General features: G+C 30.9%; 1 protein-coding gene across 1 annotated transcript; it reads left to right on the top strand.

The window, feature by feature from the left end:
- The first annotated feature begins 2282 nt into the window (after positions 1-2282).
- Positions 2283-11197, top strand: LOC105317922 (meprin A subunit beta). The gene is made up of 9 exons (XM_066081625.1): positions 2283-2380; positions 2543-2618; positions 5642-5786; positions 6142-6323; positions 7941-8174; positions 8264-8287; positions 9313-9453; positions 10277-10527; positions 10866-11197. The coding sequence occupies exons 1-9, from the start codon at positions 2321-2323 to the stop codon at positions 10965-10967; spliced, it is 1215 nt and encodes a 404-aa protein (XP_065937697.1). The 5' UTR covers positions 2283-2320; the 3' UTR covers positions 10968-11197.
- The last annotated feature ends 1987 nt before the right edge of the window (positions 11198-13184 follow it).

Below are 13184 nucleotides of genomic sequence, written 5' to 3'. Positions count from 1 at the left end.
AGTAATTGTCTTTTAAATCATTAACAAACAAATGAACAAAAAGTTATTGAAACGTTGACTTGGGGTCAGACCTAAGTATATATTCAACTGAGGTGTGTTACAACGCGCTTTGATGTAAAACTTGCTCCTATATACACATACATTGGAGAGTGTTTATCTTTTCCGATGGTTTGATCGAAGCCTTGTGGACTGAAATATTTAAATTAGTAAATATTTCAAACTTTGTCTTAAATACAGTGACATCATTACACAGGGATATTTAAAAGAAAAGCAACCGTGTGTTTTTCAAAAAGATATAAGTGGTTTTATGCCTCGGATTTTTTCCACACTATCTTTGATGATTTTACAATAAAAATAACAAATAATGTTGAATTACTGACCATTCAAGGAATATACATTATATATCATTCTGTCTAAACCTCGATTTAGTACTTTAGTACGTTCAGTACTTTGAGTTGTGTATGTACTACAAAAACTTGATTAAATAAAATTGTACTGTAAACAAATGAATAAAATTGATGCTTTAAAATAGTAAAAGTTGACGTCTTATATACATTTAGCAGGCTTGAAGACTGTGTATTTGCATAAAAGTGAACAAAAAGTCAAAACCCCAAAACATTGTTACAGATATCTCTACATTTTATGTTGCGGCCGCCATATAATTATGTGGTGGCCGGTTGACCGCCAGATAAATTAGTGGCAGTCGCTGGTTTTTAGTCCATTAAATTATCATTTTTTTCCCCCAGTTTTTCTGAAAATTTTAATCTGATTGAGAGAGACGAGGCTTGCATTATAAACAGCCCTTAGCGTTGAACATTTTTTTGCCATGTGACATTTTTGTCTAAGAGAATTTAATCATAACTGTTAAAAATTGAATACTGTTAATGAGAACTCATTTGTCGATTGCAACGTTTATTTTTCAAGAAAGATCAAAGAAATGCCGGACATTTAATTAAAACAGCCATGTGGTGTTTGATAATATTTTACAGATTAATGTGTGATTTTTACAGATATATCTGTAAAATTTACAGATAAAAGTATGAATTTTACAGATAAAAGTGTAAAATTTACAGATTAAAGTGTAAAATTTACAGATTAAAGTGTAAATATTACAGATTGAAGTGTGAATTTTACACTTTAAAGTGTAAATTTTACAAATTAAAGTGTGAATTTTACAGATTAAAGTGTTATTTTTACACTTTTAAGTGTGAATTTTACACTTTATAGTGTAAAATTTACAGATTAAAGCGTAAAATTTACAGATTAAAGCGTGAATTTTTACAGATTTAAGTGTGAATTTAACTTTAAAGTGTAAAATTTACACTTCAAAATATAGAATTTACGGATTGAATTGTAAAATTTACTGATTTAAGTGTAAAATTTACAGATTAAAATGTAAAATTTACAAATAAAAGTGTAAAATTTACATATTAGAGTGTTGAAAATAAAAAGATGTGAAGTGCATATGTGGCACTAATATGCTTCCGTACTATTTGATACAAAAAAGATGATTTGAAAAACTTTTAGATCTTTAACAAGAGGCAATGCAAGAACCAACATATATCAATGTATACCGTGTTTGCTCTGCTCCTGATTTTTCAAAGCGCGTTGCCAAAGTGGTGTATAAACGGAATTTAATTGTTTACCTCGTAGCTTGTTTCAGAAATTGCGTATAAGTTTTGAACCCGTATTCTATTTCTTATTATATAAAACTTATATGACGAATCGTGATTTCAAAGTATTTGTTCAATAAATTCACTGACAGTGTTTACTTATACTTCGAGATATTGATGTTATAATAAAGTATGTTTGTTAAATTTGCCCCTAAATTACAAAACTCTTCGGCTTTGTTTCTGTTGACATAAGTTAATAGATTTAAAGGCAATAGTGTTTTCATAAACTATTATTAATTACATATTTCTATATTTTTCCTTAAAATCGATAGTTTACAATAAATATAAGATAAAAAATGAATTGTAAAGGGAAAATTGACCAGTTTTTAACCTATCATTATATAATATATTTTTACACAAAAAGAGTTAAGTAAACAGTTTTAATGTGTGCATCAACTCAAGAAATATCACATCACTATCATCTAACAAAAATGATTTGAATTCAATACTTGAATTCAAATAATGCTAAAATAATGAATATATTTCTGTAATATTCTGTAATCAGTATATTGATTATAACATAGCTCGGTAGTTTGATATCAAAAGCACATTTCCAGTATTGACAGTATATGTCCTAGCATGAATCATTCTTATCTTATCACGGAAGTAAAATGTTTTAAACGAAAAAGTTCCCAACGGTGTCAAGTATGCTGCGTTGTCTTATGAACATAGTTTTGTTTTGGGGTTATTTTAACCAACTTTCACATGTAAGTAATCTTTTATTTTATACATCTTTACATATCATATCGGTCCTTTGTTTATAATTTGTAATTTAAATAATAAACTTTTTTTTAAATGTCCATATGCATTATTGAAACGTGAAACAATGTTCATTTTAATTTTTTCCTGCATTTATTACACTTGTCTAGGGGTCAATTCAGCATTGGGAAAATACTGATGGAAATGGTGGAGGAACTCTGTATTACCAAGCGGCACGTTTTCCCGGTAAGTATTCGCCGGTATTAAGTATACACAATCAAACAGCATTTGAATACTAGTACGTAATTCCTAAGGTAAAGAATTGTTATAAGTGATTTTGATTCATTTCTGTGTAATCATCTTATTTCATTCACGATCAATATAAATTGATAAGGATGGCATGCAGAGAAATAGTTTAAGCACTTTATCTTTCGTATATCAGTAAACTGACACATTGTTTGATGCACGTTTTCTTATCTCTTGTTCTTTCTTAAAAATGTCATTGTACAAAATACATAACTTATCAGTATGAGAATTTCTCGTTGTAAAGGTAGACAAATTACACCGTTTATTTGGCACATTCCTTAATGTACATATACGTGAAAAGGAATAACATTTATATATCTTAAACATTGTTTTATTCCATCTGTTTTACGTCTTGTACATAATGAATTCCAACCTGTTTCTAGTCTCTGGAAGCAAATATTGACAAACCAGTAACAATTCTAGCAACAGTTAATTGTACTTGTTTAAGCTTTTTTGTGTCTCAAGAGAACTTCTGAAACATATTCCAAATGTGGCCTATTAAAGGATGTGTGCATAGGCGATATTATTATACCTTAATATGATTATTTTGTATAAAACGACATCTGATTGATTTTAGGCATGCACGTGTCAGGGCCATAAAACTTCACATTTCCCTGTCGTCGTCATATTTCTCATCATATCCCACCCCTCGAATTTTCATTTCATGCTTTTGAAAAATCTCGAGGATGAGCGTAACTACACAATGTTATTAAATGATTATTCTATTAAAATTCGATTTAAATTCTTTTTATATCAGAAAACTGACATAGAAAGAAACCGATAAACTTGAACTATGTTATTGCTTTACTATAGAATTGAAAAACGATTAAAACCCGATGCATTCTGTCGTTCGGTATAGTAAACAATTTATTGCATGATTGTGAGGGAAATCTGAAGATTTATTCCCCCAGGAAAATCATATTCCCCTCGGGAGTTGCCCACAAGAAATATAATTTTCCATGGGGGAATAAATCTCAATATTTCCCTCAAAATCATGCAATAAATGTATAATATTTTGGCTTCAATTGATATTTTATTTTTTTATTAATCAGATTTGCTATTATTTTATCAATATATGCTGTCCACCTGAGATTTTTAGAGAAAATTCTTATCCTTAATGTTTAGTGCTTGTGACATAAGCTTTATGTTGCACTTTTGAAATACGAGAGAGAATCGGATACGTTTTTTGTGTTAAAATACTTAAGCTGTGTCTTTGTCGATCTAATGTACGGAGCCACTATTTACCAAATATGTTATCCTAAAAGATCCTTTATCAAGTTATTTTCAAAGTTATTTTATTTGATATGTTATTATGAAATAAACCAAAAATCTTGTAAACTATTATTTTCATCGAAACGTCTACAAAAAGTCAGAAAATATATAGCTTCATCATTCTCATATATCAAAAACAAGCGAAAGCTTAATACAGATCCTTGAGGAACCCCTGCATATAATGTTTTAACAAACGAATGTAAATAACAGCTCTCTGTTAACTTAGATTAAGAAGCTTTGAGAAGACCTAAAAAATCGCCTTGATTCCATTTTTGTAAAGCTTAAATAACTATTACAGAGTGAAATTATGATCAATACTCTTGTTGACAATTCTTAATATCATTGTAAACATTATTGTCAGTAGGAAAGAATAAGGCTTCGTTGTTCGGGTGTAGTTTTTGTATTTCTAAAATTCACCCTACTGACCTAAAGTTAAAACATATACTTTTTAAAACCACCTAAAGCATTTGCGTTTTATTGTCTCTAGATGTACATGGAGACCTAGCTTATTTTTTCCGGTGTTAAATCCCGAAAATCGGTGATATAACAATTTATAGAGTCATACTCAATTAAAAGCCTTAGACAGATTACAAAAAACTACACATGTTGTTTGACAGGTATCAATTATTCTTAATTTTAATGCATTCATAAGTTTTAATATGTTAATACTATTATACTGTTAAATAATAACCCGGAAAGAAACCCGCTCGGTATTTGTAACATACGTACATGTAGAATATTTTTATGAAGATATTTTTTTAATTACAATTAATGTCTTTTACTTGTATTATTTTGCCAACTCAACTCAAAAACGAAACTTTAAAATGTGAAAGTTTAGAGGAAGTACAAGTAAGGTTGCTATTTTCCATGAGTATTTGAGAATACAGTCGTTCAAATAAGCATTAAATGGTTAATTTTGGATGTAGTCTATAAAACACCGACGCTGAGCAGAAAAGTTGAATACTTTTTTTGTCTGCACAACATTGGTGTGTAAATGGAGCGACGACATCCAAAAATATTTACATTTTCAATTGTCTGTGATAATTTACTGAATAAATTTCGAGCCTATAGACCAATAAAAGCGACATGTCTTATAGCATAACCGAAATTGGTTTTGGCTGCGGTGTGTAGTATTACATAGCATGTGCTACAGAAAAAAATAGTGGTTTTAAAATGTTGCTTTAAAGTATGAAAATTGATAATAATATAAATGTTAGTACTAAGGAATCATTCTTTGAATTCTTTGAGTGTGATTATATCTATTATAAAGCCCTTTGGGCTTTATTGGATTTGACCACGCTCCGATCAAAATTATTACTCCATAATATTTAAAGAATGAACCCTTATTCCTTAATTAAGCTTTCAATACTTACATTTATATTCATATTGATGTTTATTTTTATGAGGCATGTATCGTTTCCTAAAGCTATACACTTTATAATTTGTGCCAATTGTAAATAACGCAGAAAATTGATCGTCTCAGGTTTTCAATGCAAAGACAAACGGAAATATATAAATGTTAGTACTGATCTATTAAAAAGTTCTTTTAAAACGGGATCATCAATTGTATTTATTGTACTTTTCAACAGTTTTGTGATATATGACTGGCCAATAGCTTGATGTTAATCTGAAAATTCATTTATAATCGCTTCCACTCTTTTTGTAACGTTTTTATTTTCACGTTTGCTTAGATTCGTGCATCCCCGATACTATTCGGCAGACGATTAATGACTTAAGAGATGTCTTAAACTCTGGGAGTCCAAACTGTATTAAATTTAAAGAGATACAAGGGTCAGGAGGCCCTCAATTTTATGTTTTGTTTAAAAGTTCTGGAAGGTAAATATAGATATACATGTATTGTCGATTAATTACTCAACTTCTTTAATTTTGACATTTAAGTATAATATATAATACGTTTAATAAGTATCAGTTTGCAAAGGTCGAATTTTTTTTGCGTTGTTAATAAAGTGTCTGAGATGCCGAGATTTTAGGTATTCTGACTTGTTTTACGAAAACATCGTTGAAAGTTATGAATATTTACTCATATCTATAACCTTGAAAGCTATACATGTATTTGGCCTTTTGCAATAAAAGAAAAAATAGATATAATCCTCATCGTACCGGTATTAACACAAAATTATAAGCTCTTTCAATACATTGCTGCAAAATTAAACTAAGTTTTATTTTTAAGCTGTGACATTCCAAACTTCACAACGAATACAAACGCACAAAGAATAGAAGTTCCAATCAACATCGGTTGCATTGATAAAAGACTCTTAATATACAGCTTAGCCAGAATTCTGGGTTTACCAGACGAACACACTCGACCAGACAGGGACAAGTTTCTGACAATACACTGGGAAAATATAAAACGTAAGTAAAGAAGATAGGTGAATAAGGCGTGTTAACTGCCTTTATGTGGATATATAAGATACTATGAATTTAAAATATGAACAAATCTCATAATTTCTTTTTAAATTATTGAAAACAATGTATATTTACCATAACATCGATTTATAACCTTAAATTTAAATATGTTAAATATTTAGACTACGTTGATTTAAACTGGCGCCTGCGTGTCAAAACCTCCAAATAGTGTCATTTTTAGAACTTCAATGCCTTTTCTTTTATGAGTGGGTCTTGGCTCCATATTTTTGTCATAGTCTATATAAGGTTTAAAGGAAATCAAACCAATTTCAATCAACAAAAACGTGGAGAGATGACCCACTATACTTTAAAAATGTCATTTTGTATCCCAACAATTGAACGTTCTAGAGAAATACTACCAAGTCCGTAAATTCGTGGTTGAGGCGCATATATAGAATTTAACAATAAAGTTTGTTGTGACTGAAATGGCTCAGTGGTTAGAGTACTCGAAATTAGGTAACATTATAGAGCTATATGCTAGATTCTTAGGTTGTGGGTTCAATACCACCAAAATCTTTGATTTTTTTTTCCTGGCGTTTGTCAAAATATTCAAAACTGAATATAGTTAGAAAATGTGCTTTTGGAAACTTGTAATATAACATCATGTAGTACATTTGGTAAAAAAAAAAAAATTTAAATTGTTATATATATAATTTTCTTAGTCGATTTCTCGTGGTAAACGGACTAGTACTCGTAGTAAACTAATGCGACAGTTTTAGGACTACGATTGTAAATTCAATATAGTAACATATTTCTTTTCTGTAAGTTACACTCTTTTCCATCGGTGTTTAAGTTGGGTTTTTTTTTTTAAGCGGCTAATAATTGATCTCTTTCGATTTGCATAGGCAGACATGTACTTAAGAACAATTTGTGATTCTTCTAATCAGTTATTTATTGGATAAGATGTTTCTGTAATCAAAAATTTAATAAAATCAATATTTATCTCAAAGGATTTGTTTTTATAATCATAAATCACATGTACGCATGTGAGAATGACTTTAAATGTAACAGGTCACATTTCATTTTCTTTAGATGATATGGAGCTCAATTGTGTTCAAGCGTCACAAGTAAAAAAAAAAAGAAATCCAGGACACTTTCTAACGGATATTTAGATAAATTTGATTTATTTTAAATCAAATAAAATTATGAATCACAATAAGTTTTTTAAATGTTATAAACTTAATATAAGATGTATATGGCAATAACATTATTTGATTTGAAAAGGACTCGTAGTTTCGAAAAAATCATCGCGTGCTTGATCATCTAAAGCCACCGATAAATCGACGGAGCCAAAAGAATATATATATATATATATATATATATATATATATATATATATATATATGAAGAATTTCATTTCAAATAATTATTAAGCATAAAACTAAAAGTTTTCAGCCGTTCTTTTGACGCTTGCTTTCATGCAAGTTATTAAGACGTAAAAGATATTATTTGCAGCGTAATCAGTGTATATTACATTCTTTAATACATGTAACCCGACTTTCAGGAAAAACATTGTAAAATATGTCAATAAAACGTAACATAATGATCTTAATTAATTTTCAGAACATTCACACCGGAGCAACATTTACAACAAGTCAACCCCAGACGTTTGGGACTATATCCGTCATATGCCGTACGATTATACCTCTGTTACTCACGTTAGACCATTCGAACACGCTCTAGATAGCAGAAAGCCAACGGTGTCTACTAAATACCCAGAGGTGTATTTTGGAGACCATATGAACCTGAGTGTTATTGATGTCCAAAAAATTACAACGCTTTATCGCTGTCAACAAAGTACGTATGAACAACTAGTTTCTTTACACAAAGTAGTGTAACTGCAATTCTAATTACAAGTAAACTTATATTAGATATATTATTTGTAGATGACGAGAGTCAAGATTTTACCGGTAAGAACGTATAAAATAAATCAAACACAGAACATATTGTTTTGATTGAAAAGAACATGTTTTATTTTTGCTTTTAACTTACTGATAACTAGCTAATGGTGGTATTTGCTTGTTCTGCTATCTCATCTAGTTTTGTTATTGATACACATATTCACCATGCAGTTGCTCCTCAAGCATCAGCTCTAATACATTTTTGGGAGTTGATTTTAATCAACTCTCCTATGCAGTTACTATGGCAAACCGAAAGTGAAACAGTGTTTGGACCTAAGCACAAATCATCACCGCTGACAAGACGTAGATGTTGAAAATAATAGATAAATTCGGCGTACTGTATGCTGTACCATTGTTTTTCAAAAAAAAGTATCTATAACTACCTTGAAAATAGTCAGATATTATATAGTACGAAGAATTTAATTGTTTTTTTTTTTGTAGTTGTATGTATTCCTACGCTAGAGTTCAATATACTCTCGTTCAACCAGACGCTCGGCTGTCTCCGGAAATCTCCGACAAGCAGAGAGTCTTTTGTGATAGTCAGAGATTAACGGAGACAGCCGAGCGTCTGGTTGAACGAGACTGGAGTTCAATATTGCTTGGATCCAGACGTATACAATTATTAGACACATTTCGATTGCTGATACACAGTTTGATGGAATCAATTCTATCTTTAAATATTACATAACATGATTCATATGGGGTTTTCTAGAAATTCTTGTCGGAAAAGTGCGATAAATCATATTATAAGAATTTGCATAACATATCGTTGATTTCAAAATTGATAATAATCAATAAAATCAACTCCCGACGGTACTTCAGTACTTTGATTTACCGTGTTATTTAATGAATTACATAGTGTCATATAATTGAAACACGAATACAGACCAACTTAAAACTTTTGCAGAGAAAGAAATGGGCAGGAGATTTATTTCATATTTTTTTCCCTTTTCAATTAGCACCATTTACAACCAACGCAATTAAAATACAGAAATAAAGCTCAAACCATGCATGCAATAAATTTTACCCTCCAGAGTATCGCCCAGTCCATTGTACGTTCGATCTTCCTCTGTGTGGCTTGGTCAATGACTGGACATCGTCTGGTGACAAGTGGACAGAGAGAACAGGACCGGTGTCCGAGAGAGGCCCACAGACGGACCACTCTAACGGGGCTGGTGAGGAATACACTCCATGATTATCCTTATAACAGTCTTAAATATGAAACAATAGCTTTATGAAAACACTCGAAGTAAGGAATAATATTTGGCCGGTTCACTAATTTTGAATTCTTGTGTATAAGTATATGATTTTCAATTAGCATTATTAACATAAAAATCAATATTGTTAGCAAATTAAAAATGTTTTGCAGAATGAAGGAAAACAATATTGCTTCACGTTGTTGTTTAAAACTTTTTATTGTAACATTTATTTGATAGGACAATTAAAAATTCATTTATATATGAATTATATTTGATATACTAATAGAAAAATAACCGTTCTATAGAGGTTTGAAAAATCTCAAATATAAGTATCGGGATTACTTTTCCCATGATTTATCATAGAATGTCAAGAAATTGTTTAATTTTCTACATAATTCCTCTAAAGCCTTAAAATACGGGAAAAGATTCTTCAAATTAATTGTGACATCATAATGGTTCTAGCTCCAAAAAGGCACTCTGGAATATGCATTTACTAGATCTTGACTTTATTAAATAAATATTCAAGTACCTCATTACACCTTAAAATAGTTTCTCAAACAATTTAAAAACTTCACCGGGATATTAAGTTGGTTTGTCACGTGATCAAATCCTTTGAAGCCCGATTGGCTGGCTTCCTAGTATATGTTATCACGTACCACCCAACTTCATATTACGGTGAACTTTTTAACATTGCTGTTTATTACCTATATTTACATTTGAAAAAGATATTCTACAGTATAGGTTCATCTAAGGAAACATATTTGCAAATGTAAATATCACCGTACATTAATACCAACAGGAAAGTACATGTATCTGAACGCTTCGGACACACTCTGTACAGCCTCTCTTGTCAGTGTCCGTGAGATCTCCCCGGGCCCCGTGTGTGTGTCCCTGTACTACTACATGGAACACAACACTACTACCCTGACCATCTCCCAGAAAGAGTCAACCAGTGGTCAAACTACCACGATCAGAGAAATCGTCGGCAGCGAAGAGGTTTCGTCGTGGACCGAAGTCATGTTTAACACTACGGTTACAACTCCATGGCGGGTGTGTATTTTTTCCCAGAGAGAGAGAGAGAGAGAGAGAGAAAGAGAGAGAGAGAGAGAGAGAGAGAGAGAGAGAGAGAGAGAGAGAGAGAGAGAGAGAGAGAGAGAGAGAGAGAGAGGGGGGGGGGGGCGCAAATGTTTAACGTCTTTGTTGACTAAAACAGAAGAAACCAGAAAAGTTTGTCTTTATACCAAGTTGTTCAATAGAATTATTTTTAATTTATTGGTTTTTGCATGGTTTACACTTCTCGGGTTTCTTATTATAACACCCAAACAACATCTTCCAGTTGATTTCAATGTAATCATTGATTCTAAATGGTATGTATTCGTACATTTCAGATTCTGATCGAAGGTAGCACCGAGGAAGGTGAAATCGCAATTGATGACGTCACAGTCCAGTATGGCGACTGTCCTGTATATAATAAATGCGGGGGACAATAATGCTTCATACCTATAGTTGTTACCACTTTAAGATTAGTCTTTTTTCTTTTAAGTTTAAGTTATTTGTTGTGTATTTTTTTCTCCTTCATTGGTACCCTTCTTTTTTATTCATCTACAGTTACTAAGAAAACATACTGTAGTAATTAAGGCTTTGCAAAAGCGCAAATAATGCATATTCTTCCTCTTTATGTTATCAAAACGGATCTTTAATAAATATCATGAAAACTTTCTTTCATCATTTATCATGTATCATTGAATGTTGTGCTTCCTTTTTATGTAAAAAAAAAAAAGCGCAAATCAGTGAACTAAGAGAAAATGAATATTGGGAATGATTTTTACAATAATTATCAGTGATAATAACTTTTACATTTGTTACTAGTGTTTCACTTATTAAGAGCCCAAGCTTGAATTATTTCCAAAGTTTTCAGCTGTTTTAGAAGTTTTGTAAGATACAAATGTAGATCTATGTTAAACACCGTTATAGTTAATAAGTGCATAACAGAATTATTCCATGTTTAGAAAGTCTCTACAGCTATTCTATACTTCGTTAAATCCTTGACTTAAGTGTACCTTTATCGAACGAACTGTCTGTACGTCTGTTATATAGTACGGGGGCCCGTTTCACTAAAAGGCGTACGCCCGGCGTAACCTTACACCTGTCGTAAGTCCGGACTTAAGTCAAACATTTAGACTAAGGTCCGTTTCACTAAAAGGCGTAACTTTGCGCCTGTCTTAAGTTAAGACAAAAATCTACGCCTAGCCAAGGGTAGTCGTAACTTAAGGCGTAAACAGGAATTGACTGCTAATTCTGTTGCTGAGAATATCGGTGCTGACCGTAATGTTAAATTTGTACAATTTGTCATGTAAATTTTATTATTTTCATATGAAATTAAGAAAATAGAGTTTTGATAGGTGGTACCAATTCTCGATTAGAAACTTTCTTTTCTTTCATGTTTTATGCACATTCTTTATATTTGCACTTGCCGTTTACATGTTAAAATGACATATCTAGACAATCGATATATATAGTTTTCATTCGATTATTTTTATTCAATAATTTGATTTACGATTCATATATTTTTGTAAATTGGGCAATGAATAACGCAGAAAATATACATACATGATGCACATGTAGTACAAAGGTATATTTGTATAAGAAATGTCTAGCATTTCAAGCATTTCATCCCCCCCCCCTCCAACTTCCACGCAAAATATGTGTGAGCGGGATATTTTGAAATTTAAAACTCACTAAGTGAATTATTGACTTTTATATTTTCCTCTTTTTTTATTTCATTTTTGGTGAGTAAAAGGTGTTAGCTTAGATAGTTAAACAAAGGTAAATCACAAAAATATTTTCAGTATTGTTAAAATGTAAATACCAAATTATAATGAAAGCTCCAACTATGTTTTAGAGTCGTCAAAAGTCCCTCATTTTTTTTAAATATTAGATAATTTATCTATCATACAACCGATGCAAAACACTGACTCCAGATTAAATAGATTTTATCTTGTAGGTTACATACAACTACTCTTTATTAACTTCAAATTTATATGAAGCCTCGTTCAATATACGTTGAGTCCACCATACGTCTGACACATACAACTTTACCTTGGATCTGATAACTTTGGTGAAACATTTACAAATAAACGTGCATACACTTATGCTTTGTATGTACCGTTTCACTTAAATAATTCGAGAAAAAAAATAACTTCGGGAACAAATTGTGTAAAAAAAAAATTAGACTTGGGCCTAGGTCATTTTTGCTCCACATTTTACATTGACACAAATCTTAATATGAAAGTAATAAATATATTTATCCGAGCCCCTTCGTTTTTTTCTCGTTTTTTTTTTTTTTTTTTTGCATGAAATATTAAAATTTCGTTATTTTTAGCATCTGTTATATGGTTGTTCGATGCATGCTTATTATTGTCCAATCCATTGTTAAAAAGCTCATTACTGCATTAATTCGCGATATTTTTTGTTTTTTAACAAATTCACTGATTTTTTTTTCAATCAAGAGGAAACCAGAAAATTTAATAAAAAAATATTTATACTCGAGCCATAATTGACGCATGATCAAAAGAGAAATTCCAAGGCTGTTCGAAGCATGGTTAAATCACCGTAGATATCGATAACAAAATAATCTGTTGAGTTAATAATTTTGAATGAACATAGTTTATCCTATATGCTTCATGAAATATATCTATCAACTAAAA

The sequence above is a fragment of the Magallana gigas genome, chromosome 4 (genome assembly GCF_963853765.1).
Source record: "Magallana gigas chromosome 4, xbMagGiga1.1, whole genome shotgun sequence".
In the NCBI taxonomy this organism is placed as follows: Eukaryota; Metazoa; Mollusca; class Bivalvia; order Ostreida; family Ostreidae; genus Magallana; species Magallana gigas.
This window is presented reverse-complemented; position numbering and strand designations above follow the sequence as displayed.

What these genes read in the sequence shown, in the direction of transcription:
- LOC105317922 (XM_066081625.1), top strand. Translation starts at nt 2,321, where the DNA reads ATGCTGCGTTGTCTTATGAACATAGTTTTGTTTTGGGGTTATTTTAAC. An exon ending in ACACTGGGAAAATATAAAAC is followed by an intron (nt 6,324 to 7,940) that starts GTAAGTAAAGAA and finishes ATTAATTTTCAG; the next exon opens with AACATTCACACCGGAGCAAC. An exon ending in CGGTTACAACTCCATGGCGG is followed by an intron (nt 10,528 to 10,865) that starts GTGTGTATTTTT and finishes CGTACATTTCAG; the next exon opens with ATTCTGATCGAAGGTAGCAC.